Source organism: Drosophila innubila (genome assembly GCF_004354385.1).
Source record: "Drosophila innubila isolate TH190305 chromosome 2R unlocalized genomic scaffold, UK_Dinn_1.0 1_C_2R, whole genome shotgun sequence".
Taxonomy (NCBI): Eukaryota; Metazoa; Arthropoda; class Insecta; order Diptera; family Drosophilidae; genus Drosophila; species Drosophila innubila.
The window spans coordinates 23,815,736-23,837,022 of NW_022995374.1; the positions used below are offsets into that span (position 1 = coordinate 23,815,736).

A 21,287-nucleotide genomic window follows, 5' to 3' on the forward strand; every position below is an offset into this window, starting at 1 on the left:
ACAGAGACGCATTTCAAAGCCGAATATAAACTGAGTCTTGATTTTAATTGATGATATTTTTTACAAGCAGAATTTAAGTCAAGTTGCGTGCTCAGCAACTCAGGAAGGCAGCCGGCAAACAAGGGTCGTTTGACGGCCGTTAAATTTGATGCAATTAACGCTAGACAGAAGACACGGATTGAAAAAAATACAAACAAACATAAACAATTAAAGAAAAAAAAAAAATTAATAAATAGCATTGCACGTGTAAGCGAACAAAATGTTGTGCACTTTTTTGTCACGTATAAATATTAACAGAGCTTATATATTCGCTATAATCAAAAACGCGATGTTAATTAAGTCACCTTTAAATGAACAGAATTATTTGCTTAAACTGTTAAAAAGCACTTACTGTTATATTTAAAATATGTTATAAATTTCTATCTAATCTTATCATAGTTAGTTCAGATTATATATATTACTTTGTATTGGGTTAATTTAATTAATAATAAGAAACGCAAAGTCTTATTTAGGGAAAAAGAATATGTAATGAGATAAAAACAACAAGCTAATGGGAAATCGATTGACATTAGTATTTGCAATATATAATATTGATTAAATAAATATAATTTACTAAAGAGTATTATAGATTCAACTTTCACAAAATTGCAATTCCGATTTTTATTATTAGTTTAATATTATTTTGTTTGATTCTCTCATGAACAACGTTTTAAGCAAAGGGCACACGCGAGTAGATCGCATAAATTAAATACATGCAATTAAAATTGATGAAGCAAACTAAGGTAATAAGTATTATCACTCTGGATATGCGTTTTGAAGTTGTAACAAAAATTAGCATAGACTTTTTATTTGAAATTTCCCACGCGCATAAAACGAATCGCATGATCATTACTAATAAATAATTAGAAAAATGTATTTTAAAAACTTTAAAATGCATTCAATTGAAATTTAAGCACATTGAAATCTGCGGGGTATCTGAAATCGAAAATCAAAAACGAAAATACAAACTATAAAAATAATAGCTAAAAGTTTCTGTGTTGTATTTATAAAAATGGAAAAATAACAAAAATCATTAAAAAAGCTCTAAGCCACACGCCAACTATTTCAGTTTGAATTCAGAGCGCCGACTTGTCGGCAGAATCATCAGACATCTCAGCGCGATCCTCACGCGCTGAGAACTAGGGGCTTAACCCTAGAATTCCTAAAAAGTGAAAGTTTTAAATTTCAACGGTGATCATTATTAAATTGAATTGTGCATTATTAAAGTAACAGAGTGGAGTGTCATCAAATATATTCCATTATCACATATTTATGAATACGCAGAATCTCTTCTAGAATGTACCCAAACTAGAACTAAAATCGTATTGTGTGTGCTTAAGTGGAATTTAAAAAATAATTGACTAGCTTGACAAACCTGAAATGAGCACGACGGTAAGAATACCTGCCATCAGCTTTATGACAACGGCAAAGAAAACCAAAAAATTTTAATAAATTTGTATACAAATACAAAACTAACATCAATGATTCGAGCATACTTAATTGCTTTCGTTTTAAATATTATCACGGCCCTTTTACACCCTGTACTCACGTATATAAGTGTATTATACGTTTGAGCAAATAAAAAGTGTTTGTAAGAAACACAAGAACAGTTTCTATAATTTAAATTATGAAATATTTTAAGCAGAAATCAGAAATATTTGAATAATAATACTTGTGTATGTGAAAATGTGTTAAGATACAGGGCATCATATCGTCGAGCACTGTCAAAAAGTCATCTTATTAGTTTCACGTGTTTCCTCAAACCGAATTATTTTTCTATCGAACTGATATAAATACTAAGAATTAAAGTAGCAAAGATGCTATAAAATATACAGGAAAAAGGTATACCAGCAAAAATCTGAATTTATTTGTCAAATAAAATTTGATATTTGTTGACGTATGTATTTCAAAACTGCGTTCTTCCTAAAACTACGAGTTGCTTTCTGGATATTTTAAAAATTTAATCTCTTATTATATTGAATTAATTGAGATACATACTCGTAGTTTAGTGTCACAGCTAATTGCACAGATTATCAAATCATTCTTAATTGCACATTTGTTGTCATTCGTATTCCTCTAACGTGACACTATAATTAACTCCTTATGTAGTCTATAGGCTTCTATCTGGTTTTAATTATATCACATCTGTTCCATTCATAATCCATATACAAATCCAATTACCTTATTTGTGATGCGTTTCTCAAAATGATTTAATTTTTGTTTTGATTGTAAGTTGAATTTAGATAAGATTTCAATTAAAGAAAAATAAATATATCTGACATATTGTAGTTGTGTATACTTGTACAGCATAAGGTCTTAGTTCGTTGACTTCATAAGTATACAAATAAATAATCTTAAGTACTCTTTTACTCAATTCAAGAAAATTTTTTGTTCGTTTAATTTATGCTTATTTGAAAAAGTTTTATAAAGCGCAAATCACTTAAAGTTATTTTTTTTTATTCAAAACAATAATTTGTTTTTTCGTCTATTAACTCTGTCTATCTCCGTTTAATATAAAATATTTTTTGATGGAGATAGAAATACACACATATATTAACATAAATTTTATGCATACAAAGAATCTACAATTATTTATCTGTTAAACATTTTAGATGGATAAAAACTGTATTTTGTTGTTGGCTCGAGAGTGAAAACAAGTGTTTTTTAATGCCAAAAAGTGAGTGCTGCGAACTTTATTAACACTTTGAAAGCTTCTCTTTTGGTGCAAAGTGCACTCAATCAAAGCTCTCTTCTGTGGAAGTTCATCTTCCATCTTGTTCTCAATTACGAAAACGTTTTGATTTAATTGACGGCAAGTTAATTCAATTTTTGAAAGTCGCAACCACTCTCTTCCATCTCCTCACTCTCTGCCTAGTCAAAATTAGTCCAAAAGTTGTCTTAGAAGGAAAACTCCACCCTGTTGATTGTGGGTGGTTGGTTCTTCACTCGGAATAAGTGTGTTTATGACTTACATATATATGTATATGTATACATTTGGGTCGTGGCTGTATTGCTTTCTGTGTGATGTCTTTTAAACGAATTAGATGTGAAATTGAATTTCAATTTACGACGCGCGTCGCACACGCAAATTTCCAAAAATTCAAAGACTAATTTCAACTGTTACGATGCTTGTAAATGCAATTAAATAAATATTTAAATTTAAACACATTGTCTTATAATGCCATTAGACGAGACCCACTAATATATTGTGTGAAATTTCATTTCTTTGTTTTTATTATTATTATTTTGTAATTTGCACGCCTGCGAATGAATTGAATTCAACAGGCTGAGATATATAATTTAGTTTTAATTAGTGCAATTCACTGGGGCGTAACGAAGGCGGGGTACTTGTAATTCGATGCCTCAGTCGGAGCCCAAGCAGCTTACATTTTGATTACATTTTAAAGACAATCCGCTTAGCATGAGACTGATAATACGCCGTATTCCTCTATTGTAAATACGTGTATATTTCGCTATAGCAACCAGCGGCTGGCGACGCAATGCAATCATCGACTGATGCGGGCAAAGATGGCACACGTAAATACACAGCACCCCAACAGAAGCAGCAGCAGGAATCACTGGGAACAGGAGCAGGACTTGAAGCAGCAACGGGAGCAACCAATCAGACCACATCCTTCACCATAAATGGCAACAATCCTCAACCGACGACCAATACTCCCAGCAAGAATCCCTTCAAGCAACAACTGGAGAGCAGTCAGCAGAATGGCAACACAGTGGACACAGAATGTGGCATCATGGGTCTGGGCAAGGAGCAACTGCCACCAGTGCCACCCTATATTCCACGACCAATGACAGCTGGACAACAGCCACCGCCGGATCCATATCGGCAAGAGGATCCACGAGCTGCTGGCACCTGGTCAGCGGCCAAATCATGGATGGTCAGCTGGCGTGGCTCCAATCGTCTAGTGCTGGTCATCGTGGCCATTGCCCTGCTCCTGGACAACATGCTGTTAACGACTGTCGGTAAGTGGCAACCAAATAAAATTAAATATAAGTAAAATAAATAATTGGTAAGGCTACAGCCAAGCAAACTCAACTGTGAGTGACCCCTTACCTATTCAGTAAAAACTTTAAATTACAAATAAAAATAAAAACAAGTCGGAAAGGCTATAATCTAGATCCCGACCATAAAATACCCGTTACTTATTTCAATATATATAATAGTATTTTATAGAAATTATTATCTAAAAAAAACTACTGCATACTTGTGGCTGCTTGTATTGCCATATTTGTTAATAACTTGGGTTAGCTATTACTGCCGTTCTACTTTTCCGATCTTGCTGCAATAAAGTGGAATAATAGATAATATTTATAGATAACCTAATTTGACATAAAAACCAAATTATTTTAAAATCAGTGGTTGTGGTGGTTTTTGGCGATGTGCGGGGCGAAAGGGGGTGTGGCAAAAATTCCAAACATGCCGAATTTGGTTGCTCTATCTCTTATAATCTGTGAGATCTAAGCGCGCACACGGACGGACAGACAGACAGACGGACAGCCGGACATGGATGTTGATGCTGATCAAGAATATATATACTTTATAAAGTCCGAGATGCCTTCTTCTCCCTGTTACATACATTTGAACGAAAACAATATACCCTGTTACTTATTTTTTATTAAAAGTTATTAAAAGAAGATAATTTAAATCACAAAAATTGGTGAAACGGCATTCGAGCTCAGTTCTATAGCAGCAACAAGCCAATGGAGCCTAGATTTTACCTTAACAGACCCTTTGTACTTTTGGAGTACAGGGTCTAAGAATCGTATAAAATCGCATAAATCTCAAGCACATTAGCATTTCATGGCCATTTATCTTGGCGATGGAACGCAATCACCTGAAGATTATTCATTACCATTTCTGGTTATCGTTCTGCTTCTTCTTCATACATATACTTCTTGTTCTTGGCCATAAAAATCACCACAGAGCGCCACTTAAGCTAATGAATGTTGTGGTGGCGTCAGTCGCCATTCAGTTTTCCAGTTGAGTTCATCAATTCAACTGTCATTGTGCCAAGTTGCCAATTGTTGCCAAGGGATTTGCTATTATATTTCTCGTGTTCCCAGTTTTTGAGAATGATTCAGATTCCAATCCCAGTTGAAATCAGGCAACAACAGCAACAACTAATCAATGTTGGAGTACCATTTTCCAAAGTGCGTTGTCCGTCATTATCAAAAGCCGACACACACAGAGATGGGATTCGGATTCAGCTTCAGATTGCGATTCCGATTGGGGGAGGGCAGCTCCAAGTGCCGACAGTCAATTAAATAGACACGCGACCCGTTGCTGTTTCCTCTTGCTGCGTGTGACACTAAATCCATAGCAGAGGGGGTGGGAGGTCCGACAAGGGGGGTGACGAGCCAAGTGCTTATGTCAAGTGTCTGGACAAACACATGGACATCAAGTGGCCTGTGGCCGAACCACAATTGTACTCCAGTCTGGCCAATGTTTGCTGCGGCTGACAACACAAAAAAATACCATTGAGATTCTTCTTCAGTTTCTACATATAAATATATATATATATTGTTTTTGGACTCTGTATAAAAAAAGTACAAAGGGTCTATTAAATACGAAATACGCGTAACAGGAAGAAACAGGCGTGAAAGACACCATAAAGTACAAAGTGATTCCCAGCTTGTTTAAAGTTTAAGCCACTAGTCTTACGACACATTTTGAATGAATCGAACTCTAAATGGGAAACAGATATAACTGAAATTTTTGGTAAATTTGCTAATTAATGCTTTAAGCAAAATATTTTTGTTTAATTTTTAATATAAGTTAGATCTGTAATAAAAGCTGAACATATGTACGTAGCTTAAAATGTTCTGGATCAAATAAGCTGAGTGTGAGCCATGTAGCTGGGAGTATATATTCTTGATCAGCACTGGGGCCTTGTGCTCGAGTGTCGCTTTAGAAATTTTCGTAGCTGTAATAATTTTGTATATCCTTGTATATTTAATACTATTCGGTTTGTTAAAGATATAAGTTCACTTTGTGTGTCTTTTGCAATGTATAAGTAGCGACTGAAATTAACATAAACATAGCGTCATAGCTTCAGTGATGCCAATTTGGCCTTTTTTCTGATAGATTTGTCCTATTTTTAGCTCCTTCAGCCGAAAAAATCTCAAACTTCGTCTATCCGAAAATCTATCCCTTTTTTAGATCGTGTTCTTTCAACTAAAAAAGATTCTATTCTGCAATTTTAGGACATCTTTATCAATTCCCTGACAAACACCTAAATTAATTCCCTGTTTTTTTTGGTCGGTTTGTCCTGTTTTTCCGAGAAATAGTTGGCATCACTGCATAGCTTACATTCTTACAGAGTTCTTATCTGGTAATAACATACAGGCATGTATGCTGTTACAAATACGTTGCATTCAATTCATATTCTTAGCAAATACAATATATATTTGTAAAAAATATTTGTATGATTTGTATTTTCATTTTTTATTTGCTCTTTTCTGCAGAATAAGTACAGAGTCTCTCATAGTCGAGTTTGCTTGACAATAGCATTTTCTACTATTTTTCTTCCTTAAACGTTCATGAATTTATATCAACAAGTTGGAGGAGGTGGCAGGAGTTCGGCCGAAGACAAATAACGAAGCGCAAGCGGCACTCGAACAACTTGTTGATAGATACGGAAGTAAAAGTCAAAGCGAAAGTAGAGAAATGCTTAAGCAGCGCACAAAGAGTCAAACTATTAGCTCAAGCCTCAATTTCGATTCCTCCCTACTCTCCCTTTTTTCCATTGCCAAAAAAAAAGAGTAAGGAGAATCAAGCAAAGGAAAACCCCATTTCAAGTTTCAGCTTCAGTTCAGAGCTTCTTTTCTAGTTTCCGTTTCGCCTGTGAATGTTGAATGGACACAAGGAGGAAGAGTGAATGGGAGGATTGTGCGTTGATTTACCGAGGGGAAATCGAGTTGGCAGGAGGTTACAGTAAATATGCTTTTAGCGTTTGACTTGAGGCATTTCCACTTAAGTGCTTTCATTTCACCGTTAAAGGTGTTGAAGAGAAAATTGCGAGAAATACATGCTTATTACATTTGATCTCTGGCAATGAGCATAAAATGCTCATAAATTTGATTAAGCTGCAACCAGAGAATGGGGAATCCCCCCTTCAAAAAAAAAGGATGGAAAGAGAATTTCCTTGATTTATGTGGGGTATTAGGTTTTTATCTCCAAGTGTCCCTGTTGCATAAGTAAAAAGAAAACTACAAAACCAACTATATAATATAGTATAAAGTAGATTTTTATTGATTTTATATGTATAACAAGTAGGAAATAAACCAAAATGTTCAACTAGGCGTTACCATGAATTTATGTACAAAATACATGTATCACTTCCGCATTAACTAAAATATCATAATTTTTGGAGTATTTTCATTTGCTTCACATTTGTGAAATTAATTGATTACTTTTATATAGCCATCTTAGGCTTTTAAATTGAAAATTTCTTATAAACTAGTACTCACTTACTCTGAAACACAACTATTTTAAGCTTATTTTGGTCAGATAAGTGCATATAATCTTAAAATATTTATTTTTAAGTATTTTTAATTGAAAAAATTTTAAATTTACTAAGTCGGCTGAAAAGTTCATGGCGTTTTTTATATACGGTGTCAGTAGAACTTTTATCACATAATTTTTCTGTGTTTTACTATTTCAATTGTTAGATATATCGTGAATATTTTTGGGATGCGTTAGTTCCCGCTGCCTGAACTCTTGTTTTGGAGCACTGAAAACTGTAATAAAAGTGCTTCCCCATTCCTGTATTCTATTGATCTGGTCCCCTGATCTTAAAAGAATGTTACCAGAAATCAAATGCAATTGCCGGAAAAAGATGCAAACTTTGAGGCTACCAATATATCGCACTTAAAAATGATATCGACAATTTAAAAGATCGCTATAAACAGTGTATGGTTCTTGAAGGCATCTATCTTGAACAATAGAATTCCATTTTGTCAAAAAAATGTTTTCTTCTTCAAAACTTTTTAGCCGACCTATAAATTGGAATAACCGTAGACTTAATCCCTTTATAGAGTGTTTCTAATATAGCTTGACGATTACAAAATTTAAGAGAAAAAACAAAAATTAAACTTCTTTTAGAATATAACACGATGGAGGATTAAAGAATGTTTGAATACCAAGTTTATGTATAAGAAATAACTTTTCGGAACTGCAAGAACAATTCCATTTAAATATAGAAAAAGTTTCTATTCAATAGAATTTATAATATAAGATTAGCTATAATTAAATTAAATTCCATTAAAATTTAGCAAAAGTTACTATTCAATAGAATTGATAATATAAGATTAGTTATAATTACGAAACTAGCTTCGATGTCCATTTCATGGCTTCTCCTGCTTCTCGGCTATATCCAAAGTTTCCAGTTTCTCTAGACATGGTGTGGAACGCTGTTTGGTCGGCGTGGTGCTCAAGGAACGTGTCTTCAATGCACTTTCAGAAGTCTCCTGATTGGGGTTGAGATAGAATCCATCGGATCCGTCCTTGTTGAGGGATGCACTGCGTGAAAAGGGGAAATATGCGTTGAGCTGTCGTTCCATCACATCCTTGTTAATGGTTGTCTCCCAGATTTGCCTCTGGATGATGCTGCTATATCGCGCCTCAAAGCTATGCTGATGACGCAGTAGATCCGATGCATTGCGTGCCCCTTTGCCCCGTTGTTCCCGCCGTTGTTCGCGTTCACCGGACGTTGGCGTTGGCGTTGAGGGGCTTATGGGACTGCCCACAGAGTCTTCATCGGTTGACATTTGCGGTTAGTACGAGTACTAATTGCCGGAAAATTAAGAATGTACAAGAACTATGCTTGTTAGGATTACGGAATTGAAATCAGAATCGGATTTGCGGAACCTAAAGACTTGCAACTTGCCGCGTGCGCGTCTGAAACACGAATAAGTCACGTCAGGCATTTAACTGACTGTCTATCTGTCTGTCTCGTTGTGCTGTTTGTTTTTCAAGTATAATTCACCTATTGTTGCGCATTTTCCTTACCAAAAAAGAGAAAAACTCAAATGTCAGGCAAAAGTTTTTCCAGCTGCGTCGTAATTGCGAGCGTGCCTTTTGTCTTTTGTATTCTTTTGGCTTTCTGCCTTTTGACTAAAAGTTTTCCACGGCATTTGCCATTGTTACATTATAACGTTGTTATTAGCGTCGCGCCCACCATCCATGTCGGAGTCCATGGTGATAGCATATCCGACGTCAAAGGTCACAACATGCTCCTTTTTTTAGACTTGTCCTCGATGTTGTTATTGTTGTTGCTGTTGTTGCTGTTGTTGTTGTTGCCGCTGTCATGGCAGATTCATTAAACGGTTCCTCAGACCGATTCGGAATTGCATTGAAATAAAACGCGTTGGCTAAAAACGTCGACGTAAAAGCGACGATATGCCACGTGTGGCAACTGCCACCAAAGGCCTTGCATGACGCTTGAGCCAGACTTCTCACTCTGTCACTCTTCCTCCCACTCTCACTCTCTCTCTCTCTCTCCCGCATTGTTTCGGCAACAGTTGACAGTTGGGGCATGATTACTATGATATATGGAAATGGTCATATTGGCAATGGTAATAATTGATTTATGCCTGTTTACGTGTCGTCATTAACAATTGGCACTGTTAAAGTGAGAATTGCTGACAGTAGTCATCAATAATTTATTTATTGATCATTGCGGCATTGAATCATTTTAAATAGGTTTGATATATCGATTAACAAATCTAAACGAAGGAACTATCTCAAACTAAACTAACAGCTCTTTTTCTGCATTCAGCACAAGTCTAATTGCAATGTGTAATTCCTAATCCTGTTATTTTAATTACTCGCTATCCACGTTATTTCAACACCTCCTTCAACATTTAAGTAGGGCTTTAACCACAGATGAATTGCAATATTTGAAGATTATGTCTATCACCCCAAAAATTCCAATATGCAAAAACAACAATGAATCCTTTCAGTCAAAAGAAATCAAAACAAAGAATGTTATTAGGTATGAAAATGTCCTAGAGCGTAGAGTAGACATCGCACAGTGGGGCAATGTCTCATTTTGTTTTGCAATAATCATATCTTTTGAGCCAATAAAGATATTTCAAAAACTTAAAATGTAATTGGTGTAATAGACCCACTAGATGATTTAGGTTTGTCGGTCAAAGCTAAAAAATATTTTCGGTGTATATTTACATATTAAAATTAAAAAAAAAATCAAATTTTTTGTTCTTCAACATATACACTAGAGTGGATCAATAAAGAGTTTTTTTTTTGGTTTTTTTGAGGTAAGTTCCACCTAACAGACAATTGCCCATATAAAAAACACGAATAACTTCTCTGTAAAAAGTGAAAGCTCGATATTGATTTTAGGCAATTGGGCAATTATTCCTATAATTCATTGTAGATTACGATTTTTAAACCCGCTTTCTGCATTGTTTTTACTCCATACAAATTGACCCACTCTATAAATATTCATCTTATTTCATTTTTTAAACAACATTGTGCAAAATATAAAGTAGCTCTATCATTTTTTGTTTAATCTCGTAAGAGGCCAGGCACCGATTTTAAATAATATTGGTTAGCTATTACTGCCGTTCTAATAGATAACGTTAATTACTATAAAAAGCAGATTATCTTAAAAACTGTTGTTTTGTTGTTTTTTCGAGATTTACGGGGGCGTGTCAAAAATGTAAGCAAACTTGATCTGCGTGGCGTCTATAGAAATTTGTGTGCCGAATTTGGTATCTCAATCGCTTATCTTTTAAAATTTTCTTTACCGATCCCTCCTGTGGCAGCTATATGATATAGTTATCCGATTTAAACCAAATATAGTCATAATGTGCAAGACAACAAGATATTGTGTGAGATTGGTTAAGGTATTTAAAAAAACACAAACAATTTTCATACTAAAGGTCATGCTGCTCCATAAGGAAGTCATAAAAGTCGAAAAAACATCTCTACAGATAAAATATTATTATATCTCCGTTTCACTATAGATTTTTATTAATCATATCTTAAACAACGCGTAATTAGTACAGCTATGTCAATAATATAAAAACGAAAATTTAATTACTATTTTTCGAGCTTTTTGAATTTAAAAGTAAAAAAGCTAAGCAAAAAATCATAATTTTCTTAACTCATAAATTGATAGCTCCAAACTGAATGGTTTTCATCTAAGACTGTGTATGAATGAAGTATAGGTATATTCATTAGCTTTTAAAAAATGTAAAGCTTTTGGTTTTGGCATTCACATGTACTGATGACAAAAGTGGGCGCTCTAAAAACTATTAAGAAAAAAATCCAGATTTTTAAAAAACGGACCGATCGGGCGAAAATCAAGTCTTAGTATGAAAAACTTTTTAGTTTTATGAGATATCATAACCAAACTTATAGAATATTCATTTAAGTTAGTCTTATACATCCTTACCGAAGTTGGCTTAAATCGGTCTACTATATCATATAGCTGTTATAGGACCGATCGGCGAAAATTAAGTCTTAGTATGAAAAACTTTTTTGTTTAATGAGATATCGTAACCAAACTGATTAAATATGCATAACAATTGGTTTTATATATCCTGTTCAAAGTTCAATCGGACCACTATATCATATAGCTGTCATTGGACCGATCGGACGAAAATCAAGTCTTAGTATAAAAATCTTTTATGTTTTATGAGACATATTTACTAATATGATAGAATATGCATTTAAGTTAACTAAATATTTTTTAATTTTTTCCATTATTAGTTTTTGCCATAGTAAGTACGGGGTCTCCGACAGGCAAGTATGCTCGACTGTAGCACCGGCCGAATAGTTTTAAATACACATATTGCACATGTGCAAATATCCCGAAAAAAAAAACAAATTTCAGTATGATGGGCAAAAAAGGTGAGGGCATAGTCAAACTAAAAAACTAGCGTAAATACAAAATTTCAAGTCTCTAGCTTTTAAAAATAGACTTAATGCCGCATAAATCGAAAGGTCGCACATAATGGAACGGACAGATACACATAGCAATATCGAATCGGCTGTTGATACTGATCAAGAATATATATACATTATTGAGTCGGAGATGACTCCTTCTTCCTGTTACATTGAACAAACATAAATCGCCTAACTACAAAGCTTTTTTAAACATTGCTGGTATAAAAAGTAAACAAGTGAAGAAACAAATGTGTCCATTATTTCGTTAGAAATGAACATACTTTTTAGATGAAACCAAAATCGATAAGATCGATCGCAAAACAACTTAACCGTTCACAATTTTTACCCGATTTGAAAATCCGTGTCCAGAATGGATTCGTAATCTATCGCATTCGTACATATGTATATTACCACTACAAACGCTAATGTCGAAAAAATGAATTTGGCCACGATTTTGAGACCTAGTGTCCCAAAGTGCGTCGTAGACATAGTATCAGCGTAAGCCGAACAGAAAACAAGAGTCTAAGCTCTAGCCAAGATTAGACGACTACAATATACCCTGCCACTCTAAAAATAAAACATTCAACATTCATTCATTCAGAATAAATTCTGTGATTATATTTTCATTTATCATAATAAATTTATAATTTTATGTAAGACTCGACTAACGTTTGCACTGCATCAGATATTATAGCTGACCAAACGACGATCGAAACTAAAAGTACACCTGCGTGTCAATTGCAATCTTTATATGTATGAGTAAATGGTACTTAAAACTGATAGCATTTATCCTAGTTACAGAATCAAATGAAAAGTTGTTCACTGAGTCACATACTATATTGGTGAGGAATTTTATTATATTATTAGAAAGTAAATCTCTTCATGTGGTAAATGACTAGCGACGAAAGTCTTTCCATGGCCCCAAATGGTTAATGTTCAATATTGTGACCAGCGATATTCAATTTAATATGTAAACTTAGCACTTTCTAACAAATTAAGTTTTGATACTTAAAAATATAGTTACATAAACTTCATGATTTTATTGAATTAATTAAAACGTTTTCAATTTTTATAAAACATCAGATTTAGAAATCAATTAAAAATTAAAACAATATAGATTGCCAATTGGTTTTTTATTAAATCAGACGATGGTTCGAGACGAAACCTTGGATTCAAGAGTTTTTGAAAGCTAGTCTTTAGCCGAAGTTTATCTTTTGTATGTCTCCAAACTCAACTTAAAACATTTTTTAAAGCTATATTTTAGTGGGTATACGAAATTAAATCATTTTCTAATATTACTCTTCATTTCATTTCAAAGTCCTGCAAAATTTAGTTTGCACAAAAGTGATAAAAATATTTAAATGATCTTTATAAATTCGACTGTTTAAAAGCACAAATCACTGAAACTGGCGCTAAGGACATCTTCGGAGCTCGTTGTTGTTGCCAGGAGCAAACCCTTTTTGGGCAAGCTTGGCATGAAGATGTGCAACTGTTTGCGGCTGTCCAGTTGTGTTGCATTCAATCCACGACTACTCGACGGGGGCGTTCGTGTTTCCTCCGTTGTTGTGGGCGTGGCAGTCTGACCATTATATAACCTGGCCGAGGCTAAATGTCCGGCCAAGCGACGTGTGGTGCTGGCACTGTTGCTCAGCGCACAGAGATCAATATTGCGCGCCGGACGATTGAGGCGCACGGGAACACCCTCCTTGTTGAAGATGATGGTAATGGGCTTGGCATTGGAGGAATTGGAGCGGTAATTAAGAGCAGGCGACGGCAGTGCAGGTGGCTGCTTGGTTGCGGGCTTTCTGGGCACCACTCGCTGTGCCGAAGCTGCCGTGGAAATGCGTTTAAAGCTCATGCCACGCTGGTTAAGTCGATTACTCCGCTGGCTGCTTCGGGGCAGAATTGAGCTGTTGCTATTAACTTGCAACGGCGTCGCTGCCTTTACAATGTCCGCCCGTCCCGCCAAGTCCAGCCAATTGAGAACACGCTCCGCCAGACGCTCCTCCGGATTGGCAATGTGCGTGCTTGTGGCTGGTGCATCCTGCAGTGAACTGCGTCTTGAGTGCGAGTGATAATCCGTCAGATGATCCAACTGATAGCTCTTGCCGCTACTCAGCAGCCAGGCACGTCGCTTGGCATGACGACTGCTCTGCCGCCCACTAAAGTTCGAGAATCCATTCTGCATCTTGTTAGCCATTCCTCCTGGCCCTTGGCCAGCTTGCTGTTGACGCTGCAGTGTCAGTTTCGTTGCGTCCAAAAGTAAATATTCATCCAAGGTATAATCGCAACTATCGTCGAGTGTCGTTGACTGATCGTATAATTCACAGGAGTCGATCTGATGATTGATGCCTATACGATCTTTGATTAATTAAGAACTTTATCTTAAAAGACATTTTTTATTCTACTTACACCCTCGCCTCGCACTCTGCCGTTGGCACTGAATCCACCTCTGTCGCTCACGTGGCTCATAATCCAGTATAAAGTGTCGTCGGTGGCTGCGGCCCTTCTCCCCGATCCTCTCCAGCCAAACGGAGCGCACAAACAGCGGTCGACTGGCCGACTCCCAAATGGAACGCGCCTGCTGTCGCATTGACGCCTCTTTCTCGTCTCTCTATTCACCAAAATAACAAATCCAAGGAGATTTCGATTATCACGGCGTCCGGACTGTTTTCCTCATCGTTATCCTTATCCTTCTTGTTGCCGTCTACTCGCACTGCCGGTTGCTGCCTCACTGCCATCGCTGTTTTCCCTGACGACGAGCGTCGAGCGACGACAATGACGCGTCCGTCGCGACGCCGCCGCAAAATAGATTTTTGTCACTAGTGATGGGAGAAAAGTCGCTGTATTTATATCTGATTTAGTTAAACAGTGACTTTACACTCCTTGTACATTTATTTTTGCTAAGAAACTAAGAAATAATTGTGATCGATTGAAAATTATTATCATCTCCCATATCGTGAGCCATAAATTATTCAAAAAAATATTGGCTAAACTGCCACTGTAAATAAGGTTTCAAAATGGCGATCGTTGCAAACGCCATGGTGCAACTTGAGCGCTTTAGATAACAGATGGAGTGCGTAAGAAGTGGAAAGAAACTGTAACACTGCAACAGCTAAACAGAGCTATGTAAACTTAACATAAGGCTGCGCTGTCAAAGAGGAAGTATCAATTTTTTCGATAAGTAACACTTTTTTAAACACTTTCCATGAGAATCAAACAAAAAAAAAATGAATTTTATCTTGGTTGAAAAGCCAGTCACCGTTTTGGACAATCCCTGGTCGTGACTGCTTGTTTTGTCTGGTTGCCCATCACCCGCTGCTAACATTTTTTTGTGCCTTAACTTGTGGTTTAAGTGTCTTCGACACGCGAAATGCAACCCAAACCAAACAACCCATGCTTCTATGCTTTTATGTCCGATCCCCCAGTTGCAAAGCATTTGGCTCCTTCTCCATTAACCGTTTGTCAGCTACACGTGCTTCTCCATTTTTTGTATGTCAAATGCTCGGAGACAGTTTAATGAGTTACACGGTAGTTGATAGCGGCGAACTTTGAAATTACTCGGAATAACTTTCTTTCCTGAATAAAATTGCTGGGTTAATCATTTACGCTGGCGTTGCATTTTAAGTGGTAGACCCTATTAAAATAACTATGAAATTTGAATAAGTACTCTTCCAGCTAAATATAAATATAAATATAAATATGTATGTATCTTCCGAGCATAGCATGGGTTGCCTAGTAAATGGTTTCATTATTTATTGTAAACGCCACAAAATGGCATGTCGAGTTACATGGCCGACATATGTTGCGACTATTGTCTGTGACACGAGCTTACCTTAGAAAACACACAAGGATCAGTATCAAAATTAACCTTTGATGATTTTTCTTGCCAAAATGACTTTAGGTACGTGCTGTCACGATATGTAGAAATGGACTTCTTAACTGGGTCTCAGCATAGCATTATTATTTAGTAATGTACATTGCACAAGTATTAGCATAATTTGAAGGAACCTCTTTTGCAAACTATTCCACGTGTAGTTATAATAAAACTCTTTTAATTATTATAATTATAATTTACATAATTGTATGAATAAATTAAAATGTTGATCCTATAACGTAATTAATGTTTCTCTCAAAAAAGTAATTTTTTCATAATCTTTTAACTCACTTCAATAGTTTTCATAGCTACCTATTTGCAAGAAAATTAAATTTTTATTCAGAAAATTTTTGGTGTTTCTGAAACCAAAAAATTTGTGGAAAAATCAAAAATAATTAAATTAATTTAGCTTCATTTAAGAAAATAATTATATTAATTGTGATATACATATATCAGTAATTAACACCTTTGTTAAAAGTGAAAATATCAGGTGTGTTATACAAATTTATAACAGCGCTAAAGCAACCCAAAAGAAATATTTGGTGTTCCCGAAAAAAAGAAATTATTGATTTTAAATGTCTAAAAGAAATTTGAGATATTTGACAAAATTAAATATTCATTAAATTGAACTAAAATATCTTTAAAATTGATTTAAGATACAAAAAATAGTTCGAAAAGATTAAATCTCTGACATTTAAGGAACACCAACATTTCGAACGGTTGTCTTCAAAAACAATTCTATTTAAAATCTAAATTCGGCTGCCATAAATAAATTCTATTTATGGCAGCCGAAAATCATGACTCCAAAAATATGTCCGAATAACAAAATTTCTGACATTCCGAAATTTCGATCGATTTTTTTTGAAAGCAATTGTCATTAAAATCTATAGAGATATTTGAATATCGTTATTTATTATGAAAAATTTTAATTGTAAACTAAAATTGGGTTTTTTGTGGCTAATGAAACATGAGGTCTTAATTCCTAGTTGAATTTGTATATACGCGTAAGTAATAAGGCTGTTAGTAATCAACCACACGACTGTCTAGTTAAAAAGCCACACATTATGCCAACAACACTTCAAACTGAAGCAACAAGAACAAAAACAAACAGTGGATCAACAATCGCTCAACACTCGTTCAACTTGGAAACACAATTGAAACATGGCAGCAACATATGAATAAACGTATGAAAGAGGGGTGGGGAAGAGGGGCAACAACCTCGCAATGCCAGGAAATGCAATTACAGCAACGAAAGGAGCATAGGACTAAGTATAATATCGGACCTGGAGTCGGGTGTTGATAATAAATATAAACAGAGTCGAAACATGCAATAAACAAATTGAATTTTAAAACTGAGGCAGAGAAATTGAGGTGTGGTGAGATGAGGTGAAGTGAAGTGATATGGACTGTGGTGGGGTGTGTTGTGATGAGGTGGGAAAACAATTTTAAAATGAATGAATGCGAAAAATGGTTGCAACCTTTGTTGGCAAGGCCGAACAACTCAATTAGGGCAAGCAATCTGCTTCTTGCTAGTTGCAACATTGCCTGGAAGCCGTTATAAACTTTTGAGTAACAACAATTTTGCGGGCCTGTAACGCAATTAAAGAGCGGCTGGAGAAAATTGCTTTTGCTGCAGCAGCAACTAACGGTTTGGCCGTTAGGCTAATTGTACGTAAATTCTTTGTTGCAACTCAATTACAAAACCATTAGTCGGGTCTTTCATTTTATTCTATAGTACCCATCATACCCGAGTTTTTGTACGACATTCGACATCCGGACGCACCACTCGACAGTTTCCCCCGCACACCGCTCACCCTGCACACTCCGCCACCGCCAACACAAAATCCCTGTCCGTGCAAGGAAAACGACAATGAGGTGGCGACCCCGATCGAGGAATCCACATTCAGCTCCGAAGGTAAGCAACCGAGTACTGTAATAATTACCACGTCGAGGTGTGAAAATGACCCCCACTTTCCCCATAGATAACTTCACTTATTATCGCGAGCTGGAGGCACGGCACAATGAACTGGTCGGCGAAACGGTTGAAGTGGGTCTCCTATTTGCCTCCAAGGCAATTGTACAGCTGCTGGTTAACCCGATTGTGGGACCCCTAACGCATCGGTAAGGAATTTGTACTTATTGCACCCATGCCGCCCTGGTCGAAGTGGGTCTGAGAGATATTTTTGAGTTCCACAACAATATCCAAACATTTCACGCCAGAATATCTTTAAATTATTAAGCTAAAATCTAAGTTAAATATTTGATTCAAAGGTCTAAATGTGCTTATGATTGGATTTATATTCAAAAGTATTGACTTGTAAAAGTTTTCAGGTTCACTAAACAAATTTCAATACTAAATCTCTCGTGTTTGAATTTTTGAAAAAGTTGTAGAGCTTGACACAAAACTTTAAAAAACTATTTTTAACATTTTTTAAATTTATTTTAATTTTTTAATAATAAAAATAAAGCAAGCCCTCAAATCATATTTGTTACATTTATATTTTTGAGCAAAATCGAATCAAAATTTACTACATTTTTGACTTGTTGCCAGTTCTGTAAAAACTTTAAAAATTCGTAAATTTTTTATAAATTAAATGATTTTCTTCAGTAATGTGTTTTTTTTATGATTATTTGAAATCTTAATTAGTAAAAAGATTAAACATTATTAACTTGAACAGATATTTCTTTTGTAAAAATAATTTTTCCAAAATATTCTGTAAATTTTGAAACTTTCTTTTTCAAAATATTGGTTATAGGATTAAGATTTTGTATTAAAGCAATCGTCTTTAATGTACTTTAATCCTCAGAATTGGCTACAGTATACCGATGTTTGCCGGCTTCGTCATTATGTTCCTGTCCACGATAAGTATGAGTTTGATAATTCCTTAACAGTAACAGGCATTAATCTTCCTCTATTTACCTAGTTTTCGCCTTCGGTCGCTCATATTTGGTACTCTTCATAGCACGCGCTCTTCAGGGCATCGGCTCGTCCTGTTCCTCCGTCTCTGGCATGGGCATGTTGGCGGATCGCTTCACCGATGATAAGGAGCGCGGAAATGCCATGGGTATTGCATTGGGTGGCCTGGCGCTGGGCGTGCTCATAGGTCCACCTTTTGGCGGTGTTATGTATGAATTCGTTGGAAAATCTGCGCCGTTCTTGATCCTTGCTGCACTGGCTCTGGGCGATGGATTGTTGCAGCTGTTCATGTTGCAGCCATCGATACAAAAGGCCGAGACAGAGGAACCACCTTCCCTGAAGAGTTTGATCAGTGATCCGTATATTTTGATAGCTGCTGGTGCAATAACCTTTGCTAATATGGGCATTGCCATGTTGGAGCCATCGCTACCACTGTGGATGGTCGATAATATGGGCGCAACCCGTTGGGAACAAGGCGTGGCATTTTTGCCAGCTTCCATTAGCTATTTGATTGGCACGAATCTATTTGGACCGTTGGGACACAAGATTGGACGGTGGTTTGCCGCCTGTCTGGGATTGGTCATCATTGGTGCCTGCTTGATCTTCGTAAGTGTCTTCTGTAAATTGTTAATATTATTATTTATCAATGTCTGTTCCTTAGATACCCATGGCCACCTCAATCGTGCATCTGATTATTCCCAATGCCGGCTTGGGCTTTGCTATTGGCATGGTGGACTCTTCGATGATGCCGGAGCTAGGTTATCTGGTGGACATACGTCACTCGGCGGTATATGGTAGTGTCTATGCCCTGGGAGACGTTGCCTTCTGTGTGGGCTTTGCTGTGGGACCAGCGCTATCGGGATCACTTGTCAAGTCTATTGGATTCGAGTGGATGTTGTTTGGCATTGCCATACTCTGCTTCCTGTATGCCCCACTATTGATCCTGCTGAAGAACCCGCCGACCAGCGATGAGAAGAAGGTGCGTATGGCAAGAGAAGCTGCTGAAGCTGCCGCTGCCGAAGTTGCTGCCAATAATTCGATTGCCCACTTCATGGCATCCTGTCCGGCTATAATGCAGGACACTTCAACGGAAGGGGGCAAGACGAATGAGGGCTTTGAATGTTCACGCATGTGATCTGCTTTTTAGTCTATAATTTAATTTTACATATACTTTAAATTTTATTAAACAATACTATTTTAAATAAATATTATTTTAATTTAATTGTTTTAAAAATTGTATAAGTCCTTAAACAAATTTATTTTTTTTTTGTATAATTTTTATAGTTATTTTCAGAGTGTATATTTTTAGTTGTAAAACTTTTAATTATAAATGTTTTATTAAAATCTCAGTTCTGTTGGTTTTTGACATTTTGGATGCACTGCTTATTACAAAATTCTAAGATAATTGAAAAATACTAACAAAAATATGTCTTAACTTTTGCAGTCTTTAATCCATGGACGCGATCGCTCGCAGGTACGTTATGTGACCTATCAAAATTACGATGACGACGAATAAAATTGCAAAGACAAATTGAATAAAGCAATGTCATTTTAAAATGACCAAAAATTAAAAAAAAAAAGTACTACAAAGACCAAAGACAAAATTGAAGAACACAGAAAACACAACCAAAAATATCAGTAATATCATATGAAATCAAGAGAAATGTTTATAATTGTTTAATGTTTGATAAAATTCAAATTTAAAACCTGAATCCGAAAAAAACTTACAAAAAATATTATGCTTATAATAAAATAAGTAATCAAAGAGTTTAATCCTCAATAAACCCGAAACTTCCTAATTTCTGATCATCAACTAAGTGCAGGGACAGTAAAATTTAAAAACATGTTCATAATGTCGAGCCCTATTTCTGAAAGTGAAGTAAGCGGCAAAAAAAACAACTTTCACAGAAGACAGTTTTCTTTTAAATTATCGTGTGTAGTGTGTCTCTTACGTTATAATTGACAGGCCAATATTTCGTAAATAAATATTTTGGGTGCAGAAGCTGTTGGTATTTTTATGAACAATTTGCATAAAAAGACAAATTTCGGAAAAGTGTCGCTTGCGTCAATTTCGCAAATAGGGCTTGATGTTTGAAGTGCTACCAAGCAAAAGTCATAGGCATTAATATATTACAAATTTTGATTAGATTTTTTTAATTTGCTAAAATTTGGCTAAAATTAATTTAATTTTCTAAAGTGAAATTCTTTACAATAATGAAAGTATTTCAAAATTTGAATAAATTACTAAGTTTAAATCGTAAATGTAATGTATAGTCAAATATATAAGCTTAGGTCGCTTAAGCGAACCAAAAATCAGCAGCTACTTGTAAATTGGAGAATTACTTAGTTCAAGTTAGATTTATTTCAAACTTTGTAATATAAAGAACAAATAACTGAAGGTCTCTGATCTTGCTTGGGCTTTTAGGCTCTAAATATAACAAATCTTACTCCCAGAATGGAAGGTATTTGCAATATACTTAATGACAAGCCTTTGATTGCGGAGGTTTAATGTGAATCCC

The 21,287-nt window shown here is 35.6% G+C and overlaps 3 protein-coding genes across 3 annotated transcripts; 1 reads left to right on the forward strand and 2 right to left on the reverse strand.

Annotated features, from left to right (window-relative positions):
- Positions 1–1,373: 1,373 nt before the first annotated feature.
- Positions 1,374–20,289, forward strand: LOC117785159 (synaptic vesicular amine transporter). The gene is made up of 8 exons (XM_034623066.1): positions 1,374–1,431; positions 3,519–4,023; positions 17,587–17,766; positions 17,834–17,972; positions 18,659–18,717; positions 18,776–19,374; positions 19,430–19,747; positions 20,213–20,289. The coding sequence occupies exons 1-8, from the start codon at positions 1,420–1,422 to the stop codon at positions 20,282–20,284; spliced, it is 1,884 nt and encodes a 627-aa protein (XP_034478957.1). The 5' UTR covers positions 1,374–1,419; the 3' UTR covers positions 20,285–20,289.
- LOC117785763 lies at positions 8,407–8,874 on the reverse strand. The gene has a single exon (XM_034623979.1). It carries the CDS (start codon positions 8,827–8,829, stop codon positions 8,407–8,409), a length of 423 nt encoding a protein of 140 aa, XP_034479870.1. The 5' UTR covers positions 8,830–8,874.
- Positions 13,314–14,715, reverse strand: LOC117785764. The gene is made up of 3 exons (XM_034623980.1): positions 14,632–14,715; positions 14,387–14,588; positions 13,314–14,326 (listed from the first exon to the last, which is right to left on the reverse strand). The coding sequence occupies exons 1-3, from the start codon at positions 14,713–14,715 to the stop codon at positions 13,359–13,361; spliced, it is 1,254 nt and encodes a 417-aa protein (XP_034479871.1). The 3' UTR covers positions 13,314–13,358.
- Positions 20,290–21,287: the final 998 nt, after the last annotated feature.